The sequence below is a fragment of the Melospiza melodia genome, chromosome 10, assembly GCF_035770615.1.
Source record: "Melospiza melodia melodia isolate bMelMel2 chromosome 10, bMelMel2.pri, whole genome shotgun sequence".
NCBI classification, from domain to species: domain Eukaryota; kingdom Metazoa; phylum Chordata; class Aves; order Passeriformes; family Passerellidae; genus Melospiza; species Melospiza melodia.
This window is the reverse complement of record NC_086203.1, coordinates 15151867-15173222: the sequence shown is the minus strand read 5'-3', so window position 1 is coordinate 15173222 and position 21356 is coordinate 15151867. Positions and strand designations below refer to the sequence as shown.

General features: G+C 48.0%; 1 protein-coding gene across 1 annotated transcript; it reads right to left on the bottom strand.

Annotated features, from left to right (window-relative positions):
- Positions 1–10600: 10600 nt before the first annotated feature.
- On the bottom strand, positions 10601–19425 carry CISH (cytokine inducible SH2 containing protein). Its single transcript, XM_063164508.1, has 3 exons — positions 18772–19425; positions 14022–14245; positions 10601–13547 (listed from the first exon to the last, which is right to left on the bottom strand). Exons 1-3 carry the CDS (start codon positions 18816–18818, stop codon positions 13045–13047), a joined length of 774 nt encoding a protein of 257 aa, XP_063020578.1. The 5' UTR covers positions 18819–19425; the 3' UTR covers positions 10601–13044.
- Between the last annotated feature and the right edge of the window lie 1931 nt (positions 19426–21356).

Below are 21356 nucleotides of genomic sequence, written 5' to 3'. Positions count from 1 at the left end.
CAGTGTTGGAGACTCAAACAAATAAGGATAATGCTTATATATATGTATATGTGTGTGTGTGTATATATATTTTCATATATATAGATAAATCTAATACTCATAAGAAAAGAACTTGACATTTGACAGCACAGAGAAGTGAAGCTAATCAGATATGTTGTATGAAGACAGCATGAAGAAATGCTGGTTTGTAGGTGTTTCCTTTCCAGGCAAATCCTCTTAACTCTCTTCTGTCAGGTAAACACAGGGTGGATGAGGTGTCTGTCACGAGAAGTGTGTAACCAGATGTAAATAGTAACAGAATCCAACTTTCCATGAAAAGCTTATTAGCAAGGAGTCAGGCATGCTCATGTCCTGCCCAGCTCCTGCTCCATCAGGGTGAGCTCCTGGGGAGCAGCAGGGGCTCCTTGCTCAGCAGAGCTGCCTCCAGCACCGTGGGGAGGAAGGGCAGCACGGAGCACAGCACTGGGGTTTGTGCAAGAGCAGCAGAGCACAGGGTGCGAGCTCTGGGATCAGAGGTCAAGCCAGAGTTTGCAGTTTGAGAGGGAAAGGACCAAGAGAAGACTTTCTATGGTGAGAAGCCAGGGACAGCTTTGCCTTCCAAGCATATAAAGCCAGGATCAGAAATGTGGCATTGATTGCTGTGGGGACAAGGGAAGCCACTGGTGCCTTCCTTTATGGTCCTACCCCTCCGATGCACTTGTCTCCTCTGGCAGTGCAGGGAAGAAGGAGCTTGGGCCACTCACAAACTGCTCTTGCTCAGACTTGAGGCAGCGTTGCAAGGGCAAGAAAGAGTCACCTTTGCCCAGAGTAACTTTGGGCCTGGCTCGCTTTGTGTCGAGGTTGCTGGTGCGGGGCTGAGCTCAGCGGAGGCGGCGGCGTGCAGAACCAACCCCTCTGCGTGCTGCCATAAGCAATTCTCAGGGATTGCTGTTGGCCTTGTTTGGAAGCTGCCCTGGTGAGACTCCTCAGGCCTGGGCCGAGCCCTGGCTGTCCTGGCGCCGGGCGCTTTGCCCACTGGCCGCAAAGGCCGCTCCCGCTGCGGCGGCGCCGGCCGGGCGCCAGGGAGCCTCTGGGTCAGAGGAGGCAGCCTGGGGGACTCGAGCACAGTTTGGTCTCCTGGCCCCTCACCCAGGGTCCTCCCCAGGCCACCCATGGGCAGCCCCTGCCTCCATGTTGCTGTCTGTAAATCCATTGACCCAACGGGGAGCATTCGCGTAGCGCTGTGTCATCCCTGGGATAAAGGAATCATTCAAGCTCTTGGGTGGTTGAAAGGGTTTTTGACAAGGTGCACAGGATTGCTTTGGTGTAAGATAGCAGTAGGAGCTGCCTGGTGCACACAGAATAACTGGTTTGAGTGAACACAGCTCCGGTTGTGCTGCTTTGGCTTTGATGTAGAAGAAATGACCCACTTTCCACAGCGACAGCTGGCCTTTGAGAACAGAAGTTAAATTGTTACTTGGTAACTGTGTAGGGTTTGAAGTGCCTTTAGCATCCCAGTTTATCCTCAGCTGCTGAACCTGTGGTTGCCTTTGTGTCTCAAGGGCAGACTGGTCAGCACTGATAATTTTGTATCACTCAGGTATTTTTTGATGATGTGGAAGATCACCAGCATTGGGAGCAGAAATGAGGAATAACATGAGAACTCCAGCCATTCAGGCACTTCTGCCAAGTACCACTGGGTCCTGGTGTCCTCAGCCTTTTTGTTCCTGCCTCCCCACTGGAGGTCATGGGGAGGACACACAAAGACCCAACATCTCTGCAAAACAGAAAGAGGAACCAAAGAGGAAACTTCCTCTATTTGCCAATTTTCCTTGTGTTCCTTGAACATGCACATAGTTCAAGTGGGAAAGGAGGAGAAAAAGAAGAAATGTTGCTAAGGTTCATAGATCTAAACGATGAAAAAATTAAACAATTCAGAGACTTTTCAGTGCAGATTGTCAGTGTCTGACACTTTGCTGCAGTGATAGTCATTGCTTTAACTATTTACAGATTTTCTTCTATCGCTGTACCACTCCCCTTTTCCTTGTTGCTGTTGGAAGGTATCCCAGCCATGTTTTTTTTCAGGATAAGGGTCAAGTTAAGGGGTTTGTGTCCATGGGGCTGGGCTTCAGAACACATTTCATGCTGATTTTTAACATAGTCATCTTGCATATGTGCTGGTCCCAAGGTTTAAAACTGGGGCTGGGAGGTGAAACTGAAGAGGGTCTGTGGGAACCATCTTTACTCACTGGCATTCTTCACATAGGTGGGCTTTTGGGGATGTCTTCCCCAGTAAGGAGTTGGGCTCTTTCTTTGGCAGTCATTCTAGCTGGCACGAATAGCTAATGACAGAGGGGCTAAAGGGCCTGGGTTTTTCCCTTTTCCTTTGGTTGGCAGCATAACATATAAACCTCATTTGACTTACTTCCCTTTGCATCAAAAAGCAATCTCTACAAGGCAAAAGAGACATGAAAAGTCTGTGTTCCCTGACAGAACTTGAACTGCTTCCTTTTGTAGGCTTTAATCACCAGCTACCTCCAGACAAGCACTGCTGCACTGATTATATCAGTCTTAGGAAGGCTGAAAGGAAAGGGTAAAAAAAAAAATAATTCCTTTACACTTTGGTTTCTGTGACATCATCGTTTGAAGTACCCATCTTGGAAAGCTTTGAAGTACCCATCTTGGAAAGCAAACACCTTGGAAGAGCCAAGCACTGGCAATATTTATATCTCTGGAGCTGGGCAAGGTACACCCTGTGAGGAGTGTGACCTCACTGGCTGCGTCACACGCTGTTTGTTGGGCTGTTCCCTGAGATCCAGGGTTACCTGGAACCTGTCCCCTTTGCATTAGGTCATCTCTTTTGTCAATAACTGGGAATTTTGAGAGCTTTCTGCTTCTGTCCAGTAAGAATTGATGATTATAAGGATCACTATAGGATATACAGTGTTTCCTGTAGGCCTTTTGGGTTTTAACTCACCTTCGTAATAGGCTGAAGAGCAATGCTGCTGGTGGGAAATGGGAGGAGAGAAAAACCAGCTTCTTTGACAGTTTCCTATTTCACTTAAGCATAAGAAGAGAATGTTTCTTTTGACTCACAGGACAAGGATTGCCCTTGGTTTAAGGAGTTCTTTGACAGGAGTGTTGTTCTTCCATCAGATAATTCCTCTAAAAAGAACTGAGACTAATGAGGTGATTATTGGAGTAATTATAGGCCAAAGGCAAATACAAAATAAACTGCAGAATTAACATGTTAAATCCTGCTTGTTGCCTCCTGCAAACTGGGTAGAGAAGCATAAGCAGGGTAATATATTATTTTTTTTGTTTATTAGTCAGGTAGGTCAGGATTGATAGTATGTGATGGGGTTATCTGGTTGTGTCATAGAGTGGACTTTTCTGAACACACCTCTCTTCTCATCCAAGATGGGTGGAGTATTTCCACTTCCAGTAGCTGTGCTGAACCATCCCTTTGGAATGATGGTTTGTATAAGCACTTATAACAACATGATGATCAATGCATATTTTCTGTTAATGCCAATGCACTTCTATCTTAGGAAACGGCAGAAGCCAGCATGTGACATCTTCACTTACTGCCCCAGTCAGTGTCACACTGTCACTTGATACTGGCACAAGTTATTTTGTTTTCAGCTGTGTGCCTGACTTGTTCTGGCTTACATAGTGAAGATCCTCTTTCAGGCTGTGCTCTGAGCTAAGGGATGCCAGAACTGCCTTCAGGTGCCTTCTTCACATGGCACTTCTGAACAGGAGGGGCCCATGGTGTGCACCAGGCCTCCTCCCTGCCTGCCGTGGGTTGGCAAGGCACAGGGAAATTCCTCCTTTACCCCAGAGCCAAGCTGGAAGGTTCTGCAGCCTGAGGTGCATGAGCATGTCAGATGGAAGCTGCTGTGGATGAAGAGAGATGACTGAAGGGGTTGTGGGGAATGTAGGAGTGGGACCCCAGTCTGGTTTGTGGAGAGTGCAGCTATTCCCCACATAACACAATCCACACCTTCTGCACCAAAGTGTTTCCCTGCAAGCTCCATGGCAAACTCTTCCTCCCATCTGGTTTTCAGTATCCTGGGGCAGGGAGGGCGTTCCAACATCTGCACACTTGGCCTTGGAGCAGCTGTTTGTGGAGAGCCCTGAGCCTGGGTCACACTAACCCTGCTCCAAAGGCTGTCATCAGCAACACAAGGTTCTGTGTGCACAGGGGAGCCTTCCATCTCCTGTGTTCTTGGAAAGAAAAGAGTCTCCATGTCAGCCCACACCCAGACTGCTCTGCCTCTGCTGATCCATCCCAGCCTTGCAGTGCTGTTTTGTTCCATGCTGCCCAGTGCCTCTCAGCCAAGGTGATTTCCATGGCACAGGACTGGAGGGAACAGCACTAAAAGAGGTGAATTACAAAGAATCTTAAAAGAATGTAAGGAGTACTCCAAAACCAAGGGCTTAGAAGGGAGTGAGGTGTTTTCAAAAAGTTAGATTTTCCAAAATTTCCCTGGAAATAATCAATAATATTGGGTCATGCTTTAGGCTATTTCAGATTTATGTTTTAATTATAATAGCACCTTTTATTAGTGCTCAGCACTTTCAGACAAGTGCAGACATATAGCATATGCACTGGGCAACATATTTCTTCATCTTAATTCCAGGCTTGGAGGTAGTGTTTTGAACTCTGCCTCTGCAGTGTTTGGCAATGGCTGTGGTGACACTTGCATGATGGGAAGAGTCCTTGCCAAATTGGGTAACTTCTGACAAGTATAAACACAGCTCTGCCTTCTGTAAGCTAGATTCAAACCATGTTGCTGTTCTAGGGAGGAAACAGCCCTGACATGAAACACTCTGCAGTCTGTGATCAGCTATTAAATCTCTGCTCATTTGCACTGAGTGAGCCCACAAGAGCAGGCAGTGAGGGACAGCTGGCAGGGAAGGGAGTCCCAGGAGATGAGCAGTGGGTCTTGCTGTCTCTTTGTCCCAGATATAATCCAGATCTGTTGTTTTTAGGAGCTGCCATCACAGAAAGCTCTGTCCTAGCCAAGGTGAAACAAGTTTGCTGAGATCAATTCAGGCTTGGCTGCCTTTTCCCCAGGCTGATGTTTATGTCCCAAAGTAGCATTGCACATGTTGTGACTGGAATGTTTGTAGGTGAGTGCAAGAAAGCCAGAGCTTAATTGTAAACTGCACCCTGGGCTTTCCTGCTGCTTTTATAAGAAAAACCTTCATGCTGGGTTTCTGCATGCTGGAGACAGTGTGTGAGGAAAGGGTTTTCCTGTGTTAAATCAGCAGCACTCCTGCTGCAGTGTTACAATTTCCCTTGAAGACAAATTCGTGTCAGAATTTCACCAGGGATAAAATTCTTGTCTGTAAAACTAGGAATATGAAGTGAAAATTCAGCCCTGAAGTAAATGAATTCCCATCCTGCTCGTTGGGAAAGGAACCTGGATTTAGCCTGTTGTGTTTTACAGGTTTCCATGGCAGGGCTGTTTCAGCAAGGGCAGCATTTCTCCAAGAGCCACAGTTGGGAAAGTTGCAGTGTCTCTTCCAGAGCAAGGCAGTCACATGGTGGAGTTACTGCCCAGGCCAGAGTCCAAGGAACTCCAGTCCTGGCTGAGCTCTGCCACTGAGTTTTGATTGACCAGCTCTTCCTTTGTCCTTCCATCTGGCATATTTATATCAGGTTTTTGAGAAATACCAAGTCTCTGATGGTCTGTTTGGGCAATCTAATGCTGCAGTAACCAGTATTATTTCAAGCTTTTATTGTCACTGGAGTACCATGGGGACACATTAAAACAAATGCCTTTCCTGGCTAGATAGAGTGTTCTCTTAAAATAGCTATTTTGACAAAAACTAACATTGTGTTCGGTTTTTGCAACTCAAATCTGAGCTGCTGCAAAGCGCATTTACACTGCATTTAGGAGGTAATGGCATTGAGGGAAAACCCTGCCAGGGAGGTCTGAAGAAGAGGAGCAACAGGAGGAAGGTAGCTCTTGTTCATGAAAGGAAGCCCTTCTCTGCAAATCTGGGTTGGTATGTCAAGGTGGAGCAGTTCTGACTGAACCCTTCCCTTTGCTGGGCCAGCCTGCTTCCTCTGGGTCTGATCTTTCTTGTATTTAAATTAATCAAATGAGGACTTTGCAACAGGGGGGATTGATGGGCCAACAGCCTCTCTCCAGCCATGACCACTGCCACAGCTGGTTACAGGGGAATTAAAGGACAAAGCCAGCAGTGGTTTGCAGCAAAACTTCCATTTGTGTTGTCTCATCTGTAGTGAATATAAGCTGGAGCTCTGAAACTTTGTTGTTTTCCCTCCCCTTTCCAAATCCAAAAAAATACTCTGAATTATTATCTTAAGGTTATTACGATGTAAAGTCCAAATTGTAGTTTAATTTCCATAATTTTCTTTTGAAATTTAGTGTGCAGGCTAATAGTGAAGCCCTTAAAATTACTTTTCTTCTTTCTGGTCAACATGTTGCCTACCAATAGCCTTTTTTTCCTGAACAATATGTTATTTTCAAGTAGAAAAAATTACTAGTTCTTGCTAAAGTTTGGAAGAGTATGTTTATGTAGACTCCTTAGTCCACATAATTGAACACTGAAAGACTCTAATTTTATTGCTAGGGCCACTTTGTCATTTTTCCCTGAAGATGTTTTTTGGTGGACAGCAGAGGTGATGACAGATGTCTGATGGATGCTGCAGGGTCGTGCCTGCTCCCAAGGGCCACTTGCTGCACTTGTTTGTGTGCAGGGAGCAGCAGGAGCCCATGGTGGGCTGTGTTTGTGTGCAGGGAGCAGCAGGAGCCCATGGTGGGCTGTGTTTGTGTGCAGGGAGCAGCAGGAGCCCATGGTGGGCTGTGTTTCTCAGGGAGCAGCAGCAGGAGCCCATGGTGGGCTGTGTTTGTGTGCTGAGCAGCAGCAGGAGCCCAGGATGGGCTGTGTTTCTCAGGGAGCAGCAGCAGGAGCCCATGGTGGGCTGTGTTTGTGTGCAGGGAGCAGCAGCAGGAGCCCATGGTGGGCTGTGTTTGTGTGCAGGGAGCAGCAGGAGCCCATGATGGGCTGTGTTTCTCAGGGAGCAGCAGCAGGAGCCCAGGATGGGCTGTGTTTGTGTGCAGGGAGCAGCAGCAGGAGCCCATGGTGGGCTGTGTTTGTGTGCAGGGAGCAGCAGCAGGAGCCCAGGATGGGCTGTGTTTGTGTGCAGGGAGCAGCAGGAGCCCAGGATGGGCTGTGTTTCTCAGGGTGCAGCAGCAGGAGCCCAGGATGGGCTGTGTTTGTGTGCAGGGAGCAGCAGGAGCCCATGGTGGGCTGTGTTTCTCAGGGAGCAGCAGCAGGAGCCCATGGTGGGCTGTGTTTCTCAGGGAGCAGCAGCAGGAGCCCATGGTGGGCTGTGTTTCTCAGGGAGCAGCAGCAGGAGCCCATGGTGGGCTGTGTTTGTGTGCTGAGCAGCAGGAGCCCATGGTGGGCTGTGTTTCTCAGGGTGCAGCAGCAGGAGCCCATGGTGGGCTGTGTTTCTCAGGGTGCAGCAGCAGGAGCCCAGGATGGGCTGTGTTTGTGTGCAGGGAGCAGCAGCAGGAGCCCATGGTGGGCTGTGTTTGTGTGCAGGGAGCAGCAGCAGGAGCCCATGGTGGGCTGTGTTTCTCAGGGTGCAGCAGCAGGAGCCCATGGTGGGCTGTGTTTGTGTGCTGAGCAGCAGGAGCCCATGGTGGGCTGTGTTTGTGTGCTGAGCAGCAGGAGCCCATGGTGGGCTGTGTTTCTCAGGGTGCAGCAGCAGGAGATCCACACCAGGTTCATTCCAGGCAGCATTAGCCTGCAGATAGAGCTGTGCCTCCACGTGTTTGTGCTGCCTGGGCTCTGGCAGGCAGCACTATAGAAAGCCCACAGAGGCAGGCCTGGGTGTGGGCAGGGAGCAGACATGTCTCAGTCTGAACGTGTTATCAGCGCTGAGAGCAGCCAGGGCCTCCTCGCTGCCCTGCTTTGGGCAATGCTGGCAGTGCTGCCTTCCCCTGACTCCTCTTCCCAATTCAAAGCTTGCTTGCTGTGAACAGGCAGAGGAGGAAGGTTTCTGCCCAAGGACAGGGCAGACCTCTAAGTAAGACCTTATTAATTAATTAATACCTAATTAATTAAGTAATACCTTATTAAGCTCTGACTTGCCTTTTTCATAAGGAGCTGCACATACTGATGGGTTTTTCTCCTGTTTCCCCTGTCAATGATGGGTGGGGGTCACAGCATGATGTGAATGTTGTGACAATGCTGGTCAGAACTGAGGGAGCTGGAGGATGTTACTTGGCATCCAAAGTTGTTCTGGCACATCTTCACTGGATATTGCTTTAGCCTCTGCTCCAGACCATTGGACTGTTGATGATTTCTGGGCTGGGGAAGAGGATACTGTAATTCCATCAGGATTGCATGGGTCTCAGCAACCATTAGGGACAGATAGGAGAGAGCTGTGATATTGGCTTCTGACAGATTTGAACACAAGAACATGTTTGGCAGAACAGCTACACAAACAGTGTCCACTTAATTTTGGTTTTAATTCCCTTACTTTTATAGATTGCAGGTAAGACTGGCAATGGAATTTGGACTAGAAATGACATGTAACTAGAAACACCTGACCATGTTTGTCCTAAGAGAAGTAAACACACTCTGCTGATTCACTTGATTTTATGCTGGCTCCCGTGGCTTGGACTGGGGGATGTTGGGCACCTGAGAGGATGTGGGGAAAGGACTAAGATTTCAGTAAGTTAGAAAAGATAGGGATATGTGCATGTGAACTGGTTATTTCACCCTTGCATGTGTTGCTTTTTCAGAAGGCTGATGATTTAAGACAGAAAGTGATACCATATGTGCCTGACAAACTGCAGGGGAGTTCTGCTGTGGCAGTGGGCCATGGCAGTGTGGTTTCAATCATGGACTGGGATTTTGATTCCCAATCCTATCAGTCGGCTTTTCAGACTCAGTGAGGGCTCCACACCCATGTTTCTATCTGCAGACAGAAACTGTAAACCAAGAGAAAATCCAAATTGTTGTGCATTGACCCAACAAACCACCCAGGTGTCCCTGGGAGAGGAGCTGCAGCTGTACTGCAGTGCAGGTAAAGGCCAGTGTGCACTGCCATGAATGCTCCTGGTTCCAGAGATGTGGAACTCAACTGTAAAAGTCAGCTCAGTGTGCACAGAGGTTTGGCACAGGAGTTTTCAGAACATGAACCTGGTTTCTTTAAGGAAATGTGCTTTAAGGAAGGTGTAGGAGTGGGAGTTGTTAAGGTAACAGCTGATGAGGTAAAAGTGTGTGTGACTGCATCTCTGAACCAGCCTGGCTCATGCCAATCACCTCCACCTTCAGCCTCTGCAAAGGAAACAGCAAGGTTTCCTATGTGCACTCAGAGGAAGAGTTTAGCCCAGCTAAGAAATTAGGAAATCACTCAATAATGTGTCAGAAATGTTACAGTTTTCTTTCCAGGTTTTTCCTGGGTTTGCAAAGTCTCTTTTTAAAGATGGATGCAGCTTTTCCTTCTTTTGTTTTCATTTTTTCCTTCTTTTGTTTTCATGTTTCCACTTATTTTGTTTTGCTTCTACCCTGTGTAGTTCTCTTTCCATATTTCCTGTTAAACCACGTGTGATGTGATTGTTTTTGTTTAACAATTTGATCTGGAACAAATTATGGCATTGCCAACATTTCCTGTTTGGTGTGCAATAGAAATCTATCCATGCCCTCACATTGATGAGATTGTGGAAATATTTGTTAGGGAATGCCAGCTCCATAGCTGGCATAGGAAGCACAGCACATGCTTCAGGAATACTTTAAAGCAATAGTTTGAATTTTAAAGCAGTATTTTGAACTTTGAAGCCAGTGGATTCACAGAGGGAGAAGGATGGGAGAGGAACTAGTTCAGGTTGTTGGTTTTGGGGTTTTTTTTCTGAGTGTGTTTTCCATTTTGCAGTGGTTGGGAGCACATTATGTTTTGGGCAGGATGGGGGACATCTCTTGGGCATCTCTCCTGGAAGAGGACCATGGAGACACCACAGTGGAGTCACCTCCCAGTAGTGGCATTGCCACAGTGTGTTCCCTGTGTTTCAGAAGCTGGACAGATGGGGTGTCCTCTGGCTCCCTCTGACATTACAGGGCAGATCCAGTCCCTGTGGTTTCCCCACCTGCTGTCTGGTGTCTCAGGTGATGTGAAAGGGCCAGACCACAGGTACAGGGACACTGCAGCCCAATGGCCCTGGAAAAGGGGACAATGGATCTGCCCTGGATCTCCCACCCAAAGCATCATCTGCCCACTTATGTTCTGCCTTCTTTCCCCTGCATTGTATTGGTTTTCTATGGCACACAGAAACAATACAAGAATCATTCCTGTGTTCTTCCACATCATTAAAATATGTGCCTTCAGTCCTTATTAATGTGGGACTTGGGATCTGCTGCTGCTCATCTGTGAGAGCAGGCCCATACTGAGGATTTTGGTGTTTATTCTCCCAGTATCTGAAGAGCCTTCTTTACGTTGAAACCCTTTTTGTCTTGTTTAAAAAAAAAATTATCAAGAGTTTGCCCTGTGTTCTTGGAGAGGATGTGTCTAAACAGAAAATTAATTCATCCATTTGGATTTTACCAAAGACTTTGAGTGGCTTTAAAGTATATTTAAAATGTTTATTTAAAATCCAGAGTCAAATAATTTTTAACAAACTGTCTCAAGATAGAAGAAACTGACTTTTTGGAGTCACTGTATTGTTTATTTGTTGTATTGCAGTAGCACCTAGAGATCCCTACTGTGCTAAATGCAGAACAAACACAGAACAGAGCTGGTCCCTGCCCATGGGAGCTCACAGCCTTCAGTGTGGGGTCAGCAGGAGCTCCTGGGCTCTCTTGGGGCAGTGAGTCAAACCCACAGCTTGGCCTCCCCACCACCCCCAACAGAGAACAGATCAAGTAGGAGGCAAGTTTCAGAGAGCTGAAGAACCTACCCTCTCCTGCTGTACACTTCTCCAAGTGATTTTTCCCAAGCTGTAGTTAGCAGGCCTGTGGCTGAGCTGTGTGGGCTCCCTGAGATCACTGCTGCTCCTCAGAGAGCCGTGGTTTCCTTGTTCCCAGTGTCCTCAGGCAGACAGAGGTGTTTGGATAAAAGGAAGCCTTTTCAGTGGTTTATCATTTATATTATTTTTTTAAAGTTTTCCTTTTTTTTGCCTTCTAAATTTTCATTGTCATTCAGTACCTTTCCATGGTTGCTGCCATAGAGGGGAAGGAGATACCAAAAAGCAAACCTGACATCACACATGCACACTGTCAATCATCAAAGTATCAAAAACAAAGCTTGCAACAGCACAAACTTGTATAAATGTGGAAAGGAAAAAAAAGGACACTGACTAAGCACATCAGGCCATCTTGTCCCTTTTGGCAGCTTTAAGATAGGGTGGAAGAAACTCACCCATTTTTTGAGCTTGTCTCCTGGGTCACCATCCCATCTTTTTCCATCTTCTTTTCTAACACTCAGCTATAGCTGTGGGTTTGTGCATTCTCATTTACAGCCTTAGAGTCCCAGGGAGGGATGAACAAGGAATCCTTCATGTTCATTCATGCTAGAACAAGTCAGGGGGTCTTAGGGGCAAAATAAGCCACATGGTCATTTCTGTCTGTTCCCTCCTCTACTCTCACTTGATGGCAAGGTGTGAAGATGATGAGATTCAGCAAATGAACAGGGAGAGGCAACTTGTGTGTGCTGGTTTGGGGCAGATCTCATCTGCTGTCTGTCCCTCCTGTGTGTAAAAGAGCAGGGGAAGAGCCATTGTTTCTCATCTCAGGGGGTGAAAGGGATGGGGTGTGAGAAGGAAACCCAGAGCCAAAAGCCAAATTGTGGATAACAAACATGCAAGTCAGAGCAGGGGGGAGGAGAGGTCTGGACCTTGGCAAACAGAAAGGTTGGATTGTGGTTTCCAGTGTGTGCTCCAGCCTGGAGCTGGCAGAAGCCTGTGGCCAGTGACTAATGCTGGCAGGAGCAGAGCATGCAGCAGTGTGGCATCGTGGGAGCAGGGACAGCTCTGTGGGCTGAGGTGCCTCTAAGTGTTACCCCAGAAATAAATAAATAAATATCCTGAAGCTGTGCGTGTCACTGGTGCAGCCCAGCAGAGCTGTCTCTGAGCCCCTGCTCTTGCCCTGTGTCTCAGGCAGGGTCAGGGAACAGCACTTTAAAAACACAAGCCAAACACAGGGTGCTCTGAAATTAAATCCTTCTGCCTGCATATGAGAAAATTTGGTTTCTAATTACTTGTTTTGAAATGTTTTGTCACAACCTTCCTTTGGAAATGGAGAAGATGGAAAAAAATGGGATGAGTGCTCCCTGGCCCAACCTTACTATCCAGATCTCTGTGGAAGAAGAGCTTCCTCAAAGAAGTCTCCTGTCCACGTGTGATGCAGCACACATCTCTGGGAGTTCCCACTGTGCTCTGAGGTTGTGACACCCTATGTAGCTAAGGAAGAAAAAACAAATAGTCTTTACCTCTGTAGAGGTGGGTCTGGATACAGTCATCTGAGTCTCATATACCCCAGAAGCCTAGGAGAACTCGGATGTGGACTCCTGTAACCTGTCACAGGGACAGGCTCAAACAGAAGCTGTTTGGATGTGAATCCAAATCCAAATTCCCAAAGAGTTTCAGCTGCCAGTTGGCTGGGAGCCTTTATGCTATCTCTAATTCCACAAAAGAAACAAAAAAATAATAAAGTAAAAGGTGCTTTAAAAATACCATGAGGAGAGAAACTGCCATGGAAATAAATAGCAAAAATAACAACGTTAACATGTCCGGTGTCACAGCAACTCTGACATTCAAGTAGTGTGGCCGTGCCCACAGAGCTTCTCCCAGCACTGCCGGCACGGCCCGAGGGTCAGAGCTGAGCTGGTGCCCCGTGCTCACTGAAACAACCACTCCTCCCTGGGGCTGGAATGGATGTGAAGAGAAGGGGAGGGGAAAGATGGATGCAGTCTCTGCTGATAATCAGGTCTTCGCTGTGCCCGCCTTTAGTGGGATGGAGTCACAAAGTTGTGGTGGTTGTGTCTCTCGTTCCTGCCTGAGACAGAAGGGCCGTGCTTCAGAGCTGGAAGGGATATTGCTTCAGGTATTCTGCCATCCTGCGGGGCAGGGGCAGCCGCTCCACGTCGGCCGTGCACTTGTTGATGCGCAGCCGGCACAGGTGCTGCAGGCTGGCCATGCTGTCCTTGCGGCCCAGCGGCCGCAGCAGCTTCAGGTGCACGGCGGCTGCTGCCAGCTCTTTCTGCAGGGGAGGTAGAGGAGACGGAGGCGGGTAGGGAGCCTCGCTCTTGCTTTCTGTTGTGCAGGACAGGACGTAGTGCTGGATGAGGCTGACCACGTCAGGGAAGGCCAGGATGCGAGGTTTGCTCAGGTAGTTGGAGTCCAGGCGGAACTTGCCGTCGGTGTACTCGATGCGCACGTTGGTGGGCCCGCGGTTGGTCTTGACGGACAGCGTGAACAGGTAGCTGGGGTGGGTGCTGTCCCTCACCAGGAAGGTGCCCTCAGGCATCTTCTGCAGGTGCTGCTTGGCCTCGCTGGCGGTGATGGAACCCCAGTACCAACCTGGAAAAACATCCGAGAAAGAATTTGTTAGGGAAAGAATATATCCTAGGACTGGCAGTATATTTAGGGAAGCCTTGAAGACAACCACGTTAAGGGCCTGGGAAGCAGAGCCAGAGTTGGCAAGACCTTCACAAATTAAGACCAAGTCCTAAAGGTTTCCTGCCTATGCTTGCCATTGCTGTGCTGGGGCTTGGGATGAGGCTGGCGGCTGCTGCAGCAGCTGCAGTTTACAGAGAAAAAGCAATCTGCTTTTTGAAATTCCTTCTCCCAATTTAGTTACAAAAGATAAAGTAATAAATTAGTTCATGATGTATAGAGACTGCAGATACATTTGCTGTGTGCACAAGAGCCAGCCATCCACACAGGAACCAGGTTCCTGTCTGAAGTGGGATCAGGAGATTGTTCCTGGTGCTCAGATCATGGAGTTGGGTCCCTGCACCCTTCTGACCCTGTGACTTTGCAATTGAGTCTTACCAGATTCTCGCAGGTAGGAGAAGGTTTTTGCAATGCAGAGAAGGTCTTCTTCAGGGTCCCGTGTCTGAGGTGGGTTGCTGTCTGGAACTGGAGCTGCCAGGGCAGGCGCAGACTCCTCCTGGAAGGCCATAACTGGGAGAGGCTGCATGATGGGCTCTGACAATTCCTCAATGCCCCTGAGTGACACTCTCCTGATCTTTTCCTCCGCCAGCAAAGGATGAGGTCTGAAATGAAAGGCACACTGTGCTATTTCTCCTTGCCTTGAGATCAGTTGCAGGGTCTGTTGAGTGCATGCTACATTATACAACGTGTTATGTTTTACAAACAGATCCTCACCATTGTTTCTGAGAGAGACAAGGGAGGAGGAAGGAACACAGCTTTTAAAGATGAGCCCTTAGAAACAGCAACAGTGAGTTTGCCTCTTTGGTCTTATGGAAGGTGGTCAGTCTTGCAATTTACAATGATTTTGAATCTGAAATTTTTAGATGTTGCCTTTTAATATGTAGTTTCAGGGGCAGTAAGGTTTATGACAGCATTACGGCTTCAGTTACATGATTACAGTGTTGGAGCATTTCTGTTTCTGCCAGGGGGATTGTCATTTGCTGCAATATAATTAGAAGCAGAATTGGGAATAGCTTAGGTTGTGTCCTACCCACTTGCTGCTCAAGGATGACCTGATCCTAAATGAATCTGTCAGAACTCAGAGTGAGCTGATCACATAGAGAACAGTGAGAATTCTTGTTTTAGCCAAGCCTGTGCACTACACCCACCCCAGTGTTCAGCAGCTTGATGAGGAGTCAGTGTGGCTGTAATCCCTGCAGGACTGCAGGAGGAGGCTCTGCCATGGCCAGGCTGCTAGAACACATATTCCCCATGGCCTAAGTGGTGAAGCTATTCAGCATCTAAATGCATTTTCACAGAGCTGGAGCTCTCATGGGTCATGGGTGCTCCTCCTCAGCAGCACAGGGGTTCCTAAAGGAAAGCAGAGCTCTAGGGAGGATGGATGTCAGAGGCCAGTAAAGTCTTCATTCCCAGGCAAGCTCCTGAGCAAAAATTCATTTCTGTCCCAGCGTGTGTAAGCTCTTTGCCTGTGTGTCCCCTCTCCTGCTGCATGCCCTGTGTTACGTCCCCCCACCATCCCCAACATACTTGTCTTTCAGACACTTTAAAGAGAAGATGCCTGAGAGAAATCCACTCAGTCCTCAGTGTGACACTGCCACAGCACCACTGGAGCTGACAGTGATGGCACAGGGTAGAGCCACCTCCCCACATCGTTGAAGAGAAGCAGAAGGAGACTCTGAAGTCCCAAGTGCTTCCCTTCAGATCATCCTCCTTCCCTGTGCTCTGTGTGAACAGGGACACTTCAGGTACATAAATAAATGTGCTATAAACTCATCTGCACCTGATCATAGCTGCACTCCACCACCTCAAACTGCTGAGACTCAAGTATGGGACAGAGAATGGGAAGAAAGTAGATTAGGGAGGACCTGAAAGCACTTTCACACCTTGTAAGTGAGAGACATGATCAGTTCCACATCTCTGCATTTCTAAACAAACCATGGAGGTTTGGAGTAAGGTAAATTTAAATCTACAGAGAGATACTCTGGCCCTTGCAATACATAACAAACCCCCTGCTATTCTGTTGGTATTTAGGAAGGAACATTCTTTTTTTTTCCATGTTTGAAATCACATTTCACAATAAGGATACCTGCTTGGCTTTCACAGTATCTATGTTTCTTAATTTCTATTAATGGGTAAGAAGCCAGGCTGAATAAAAGTGATTGGTGGTCCTTGTCTTCACCAGGGACCCCTGGTCACAACACCTGCATTTTCAGGGGCTTTTGTACATCTGGATATATTTTTATACCTGGAGATCATTGTTGGAAAAGCTCTGAGTTATCTTTTAAATCCTCCTGGAGATACATTTATAGGTGTTGAGGGCTCCATTTTTCAAGATATTTGGATGTCTCCCTCTTACTGTCATAGTCTTTACAAATGCCTAGCTACCTGTCTCTTTGGGAGAGTCCCAATTCTGCATTACCTCCCTTTTTGCACAAGGAGGACCATAAACTAGATCAGCTGCTTGGAGCATGGTGCAAATAACACCAAGGTCGTGGACTTGATCCCCTTATGGGTCATTCAGAGTTGGACTCGATCATCCTTGTGAGTCCCTTTCAACTCAGAATGTTCTGTGACACTGATCCTTGCCTGTGCTGATCCTGACTACAAATTGTGCTGTGCAGGGAGGGTGTCCTGGGCCTGCTGGCACAGCAGTGTCTCTCACACCAACTGCTCCCTAAGCTGAAAATGACTGTGACTGATACTAAGGACAATCAGTCCTGCACCATTCACTCGCCAGAATTCGAATACTGCAGTCCAAGTGCCAGATCTCTCTGAACTTATTATCTCCTGGAAAATTTTTCTGGCCTACCCTTCCAGGAAGGTTTGGAACATAAAAAGAACTTTTTATAGCATGGAACTTTTTTCTTTTTATATATCAACTTCAGAGAGGAAATCAGGAATTGGCTGAGAGGCGGGGAAGGAAGGGAGAGATAGCGAAGCTACACAGGGAAATGTCTGCCATGAATCAGGAGGAAAGTTGTTTCTTTCAAGGGCTGTACTAGTTCACAGTTTGGTTCTCCAAAAACCACATCAACTGTGTGAATTTGTCAGTCGATTTCTTTTACAGAGCCCATGTGCCTCAGAAGAGTTTTCCCACTGTACTCGTGCTCTGCTGCCTTACACTCCGTGCCACCGGAGGCTGGAGGAGCCTGGACCCCGACAGGCACTGTGGGGATCCTTCCACCGCAGCCAGAGAAAGGCTGCCCTCACACATTTCCTATTTTCCTTCTATACCCTGGCCTTACTCCCCTGCAAAACCTCCCAGTGTGGCTGTAGGCTCAAAGGAACATGCTGGAAGAGAGGAGAAGGATTAGAAATTTCAACAGACTGGGAGGTGCTGGTGTCCTAAACAACTTTGTACATAGGCTGAAGAAAGGAAAGCTGCTGCTGGGAGCAAACTGAGCAACTCCAAGCACAGGAATGGGAGAGCAGAGGATCAGCAAGTAACAGCTTTTAACACAAGAACATTTGCAAGAGGGTTAAGAAGAGTTTGCTGGGATAAGGGCAGGTTGAAAAAGGTTTGCTGACGTGAAAAAGTAAGCCCTTTGGTGGGGCAAAGAAAGGATTTGCAAATAGTGCTTGTGAGAGAGAAAACAGAGGAAAGACATGGAGAATCAGGACTGAATAGAGCAAAGTGTTCATACAACAGCTGTGAGGAGGAAGCAAACAGCCATATGAAATTTGGCATGTCTAGCTCAGAGTCTGGGTGCACTCTCCAGAGAAATAGCAAATGAACTTCCCTGTGCTTTGGCAGCCAGTGTTTCAGAAAGCCTTGGAAGGGCAAGAAAATGCAGGCGAATCAGATATGTCTGATACCATTTAATGTTGGCTTTGTAGTTACTGTGCTGATAAGCTAAACTTCATAATACAGTATAAACAGTACAAGAAAAAATGTGGAGCCGCTCTCCCTTCCATCGGCTGCACCCCAACACTCCATTGGGAGCTTGGTCTGAATAGGATGGAGAGTATGGAGTCCAGGATGTATGAAATCCTACAGGATAATGAAAATGGAGCAATAAATGGCCTTCAAAATAGACATTAAAATGAAAACATCTACACATCTGGCTCCATAAGTTCTTGGCAGGTAAGGGAAGCAGTAGCTCTGCTGACCCTGGAGAAAAGCTTCAGATAAGGGTTTCCCAAAGGCCAAGCTGAAAACTGAACTCCCTTTGCCATGGCTATAGGAACTGCAGCTGCAGACTGAAAATAAGAGTGAAAACAAACTGCTCACATAGTAGGAAAGTAGTGGTAAACACAAGCTCTGCTTGTCTGTGGAACAGATTTGACAGGGGAAGTGGCAGGAGAATCCCCATGCTTTGGTCATTGCAGGCAGACAAGGAAGATTTTACTCTGAGGAAGATCCACCATACACTGGAGTGACAGGAAAATCTGACATGATGACTCAGACTGAAACAAATGCTCACAATTTCCAAGTAATGCAGCATGTGTAAAACTACCAGGTGATTCCTGCACACCAGGTATTCCTCAGCTGATAAACGAAGCTGGTCAAAGGGACACTGAAGTGGACACATCAGTACTGATACTAGAGAAGGCATTTGGATGTCACCTGTTCTCCTGAAGGCAGATGTGGAAATATCTGTGTGCCCCCTGTGGCTCTCACTGTACAGAAAGCTGGGTTTAGGTACATACACTTAAACTTACACAAAACTGACATTAATTTAGCATAAATACCTCCTTAGAAATCGACCAAAGCACCTAAACTGCAGGGAAGTTTTTCCCTGTAAGCAGTTTGATTCCAAAAGGGCTTTAGAGAGCACCTATGGTGTTGGGTTGGTGTCCGCGCTGCTGCTGCGTCCACCACACTGAACAACACACCCCAAGTAATTCTTACTCTCCCAAAGACTTTGAATACCCTGTATTCAGTTTTTCAGCAGTAGAAAGCACGGAAATCAGGAATACCCTATGGTTCCATGATTTTGGCCTTGGAATCTAAAACACGGGCACACAGTACAGACACATGAACTCAGCACTCGGCTGGCCAAAGTCATTCCCATTCCATTACAGTCACACATGGCAACACACGGGAGCTGAAAAACTGTCACAGAGAACCTTCCTAATTGCAATTATCAAAGCACAGCTTTTCACAGAAGGCTGCAAAGTATCTTACCCCTGAACGCAGAGGATCATGTCACTCCCGGACCAAGGGAAAAGCATTAAGTCTTCAAGAAAGTGAGAAATTATTTCTTCTCTTCTTGCCTTCTTTGCTTCCCCAAAGCAGCGAGTTCAGCCTCTAGTTGGGGTTCACGGTGAGAGAAGACTGGCGAGTGTCAGCAAAGCCCTTGTGCAGGTTGTTTCAGACACAGCAGAAGACGAGCTGTCCGACAGACTTCAGCAACTTTGGCCAAGAAAATGCGTGCGCTCTCAGTGCTTTAGAAAAAATAATGTGTTCTTGTTCTGCTTTTCAGAAAACAGCAGCAAAAAAAAGTTTAAAAAATAACCAGAAAAAAAGGAAATTACATATATTTAAAGAGGAACTGATCTTCCTTCAGAGCACTCTGAAATAATAATAAATAGGTACCAATAAATAAGATCTCCCCGAGTGCTGCGGGAAGAGCCGGAGCAGCGACCTGTCTCAGCGCTGGCTCCGGAGAAATGAAGCTCCGTGGAAGGAGGGGTGGGGGGAGAAAAAAAAAAAAAAGGCAAACCTCCTTAGTAATCTTTTGTGTGTCCCTTTTAATCTGTTCCAGGAAGTGAGGAATTCCTGGAATCGTATTGTGCTCGCATCACTCTTCCTATATCAGCCACGAGGGGAGGAGGAAAAAAAAAAAAAGCGAAGGTATAAATAGCTGTGTCCAGCAGGGCCGCGTCCATGCTGCCATGGCCGGGGGAGGGAGGGAGGGGAGGGAGCCCTCCCGGCGGTGGGGTGGGCAGGCAGGGCTGGGGGAGGGAGGGAGCGGGGGGGAGCCGTGCGGAACCGCCGCCGCGCGTGTTCGCAGAAACGCCTTTGATCCATTTCCAAGAACTTTCCAGGAACGCGGGGCCGGCGCTGCCAATGGGCGCCGCCGCCGCATGCGCGGGGCCCGCCCGGGGCGGGGCGGGCAGCGCCCACCGCCTCCTGCCCGGCCTTAGAGCTCGGCTCCCTTTATTTTCCCGCAGCTGTGTGCTCTTTTCCTTCCACTTGTTTTTAAGCATTTGGTGTTGTGCGGTGTTTCATGCCTCCTCTCCCCGGCGGTTCGGCATCCTCCCCGAGCTGGTGGCGCCTCTCCGGCTCGCTGGAGCACCGGGGCAGGGCAAGGCCGTGGGGCTGGAGGGGTAAACAGGGACTGACGGGGGCAATTTCCAGTGAAACCTGGGGAGTAAGAGAAGGATGTGCTGCAGGGTCTGCTACTCTGGGCAGCCATTGTGTGGTTGTCACGCTGCATAGGTTGTCTTATAAAGGTTGTCTTGGTCACCTGGGAGTCTCCTGTGAATCAGGTATCAGCTCAGCAAAGTCTCCTGGAGAAGGCTACACCACCACGGTTTTGTCCTGCATTTATAGAACATTGTCGAGTTAAAATCTGGCAACCCACAAGGAAATATTTCGGTTTCTTTTAGGGTTATTGAACCTTTTATTTTTGAACACTTTATAACAAAAGCTTGATTGCTTTTGTCTTTTCCTGCCACGAGTTTCCACCTCTTCTCTTATTATAGGTAAGAGATAATGAGAGTGGTCTGCCTGCCTACCGCCTCCATTGGAGTAGGTCGAATACTTAAAAATATTAGTCATCATTGTGCCATTCAGAACATTCAGGAGTGGATGGGCCGGGAGCAGAGGGGAAGGCAGGATGCTGATAAGGGTAAGATTAGAAGGGTGGTTCCCTTCACGGGAATGAGCCTGAGAGGAGGCAGGCTGTGTTCGGCTCCTGACTCAGGCTTTCACTCCCTACAGTTTCATTTGGCAGCTCCTCAGCTTCCTGCACACTTCATCCGTTTTCTGTCCTGAATCAGGGGCAGTGCAGTAATGAGTGCTGCTAATAATACCCAGCTATGCGAAGAGAGAGGTGCTGAGGGCCATCCAAGTATCCCGAGTCTGTCCATCCATCTAAGTACTCTAAGGGCCATCTCAAAGGGGTGGGAATGTCAGCCTGCAGGCACTCCTTGATCAGTTTGCTTCTGAGCCTGACAGACTTTAGCTCACACTTCCTCTGAATGTGTGTAAATTCACAGGGGAGGCGAGGGCCTGGCAGAGGAATTTCAGTCCTCACCTTTCCTGTGCACAGCAAGCACAACATTCAGACAATCGTTCGGAGGGCCCTTTGTAGCCCTGGCTCAGGGTTGCAAAGGACACCTGCGTGCCTGTGCCCCTTCAACATCTAAATCCGAGCTTGTTTATACCTTCTGTCAGTGGTGCAGCAGCACGATGGGTTTGAACAGATCTAGACTACAGAGGTGGGAGCAGCTCTCGTCTCCGGCAAACCACAGTGAACCTACACATTCAGAAGGGATTTAAATTATCGTCAGCCTCGGGGGGGACGCTGAGATCCCAGCTTGGTGTGCCGGCAGGAGCGCTGCAGCCCGGCTCCGGCATTGAGGAGCTGTCTGCATCTTTTTTTCACTTAGAATTGGGCTCCATCTAGCGATCCTCGCCTGGAGGAGGCGTTTAACGCAGGCTCTGTGCTGGGGGCTGAGCAGCCATGTGGATCTCGGGCGCAGGGAAGGCACGCTCAGTACTGTGCCAAGGAACATCCCCGCAGAAGCGGGGGCCGCGCTGCC

Excerpts from the sequence above, each read along its gene's own strand:
- CISH (XM_063164508.1), bottom strand. The coding sequence starts at position 18,818 with ATGCTTTTCCCTTGGTCCGGGAGTGACATGATCCTCTGCGTTCAGGG. Across the intron at positions 14,246-18,771 it reads ATGATCCTCTGCGTTCAGGG|ACCTCATCCTTTGCTGGCGG; the intron begins GTAAGATACTTT and ends CTTTCATTTCAG. Across the intron at positions 13,548-14,021 it reads CTCCTACCTGCGAGAATCTG|GTTGGTACTGGGGTTCCATC; the intron begins GTAAGACTCAAT and ends ATGTTTTTCCAG.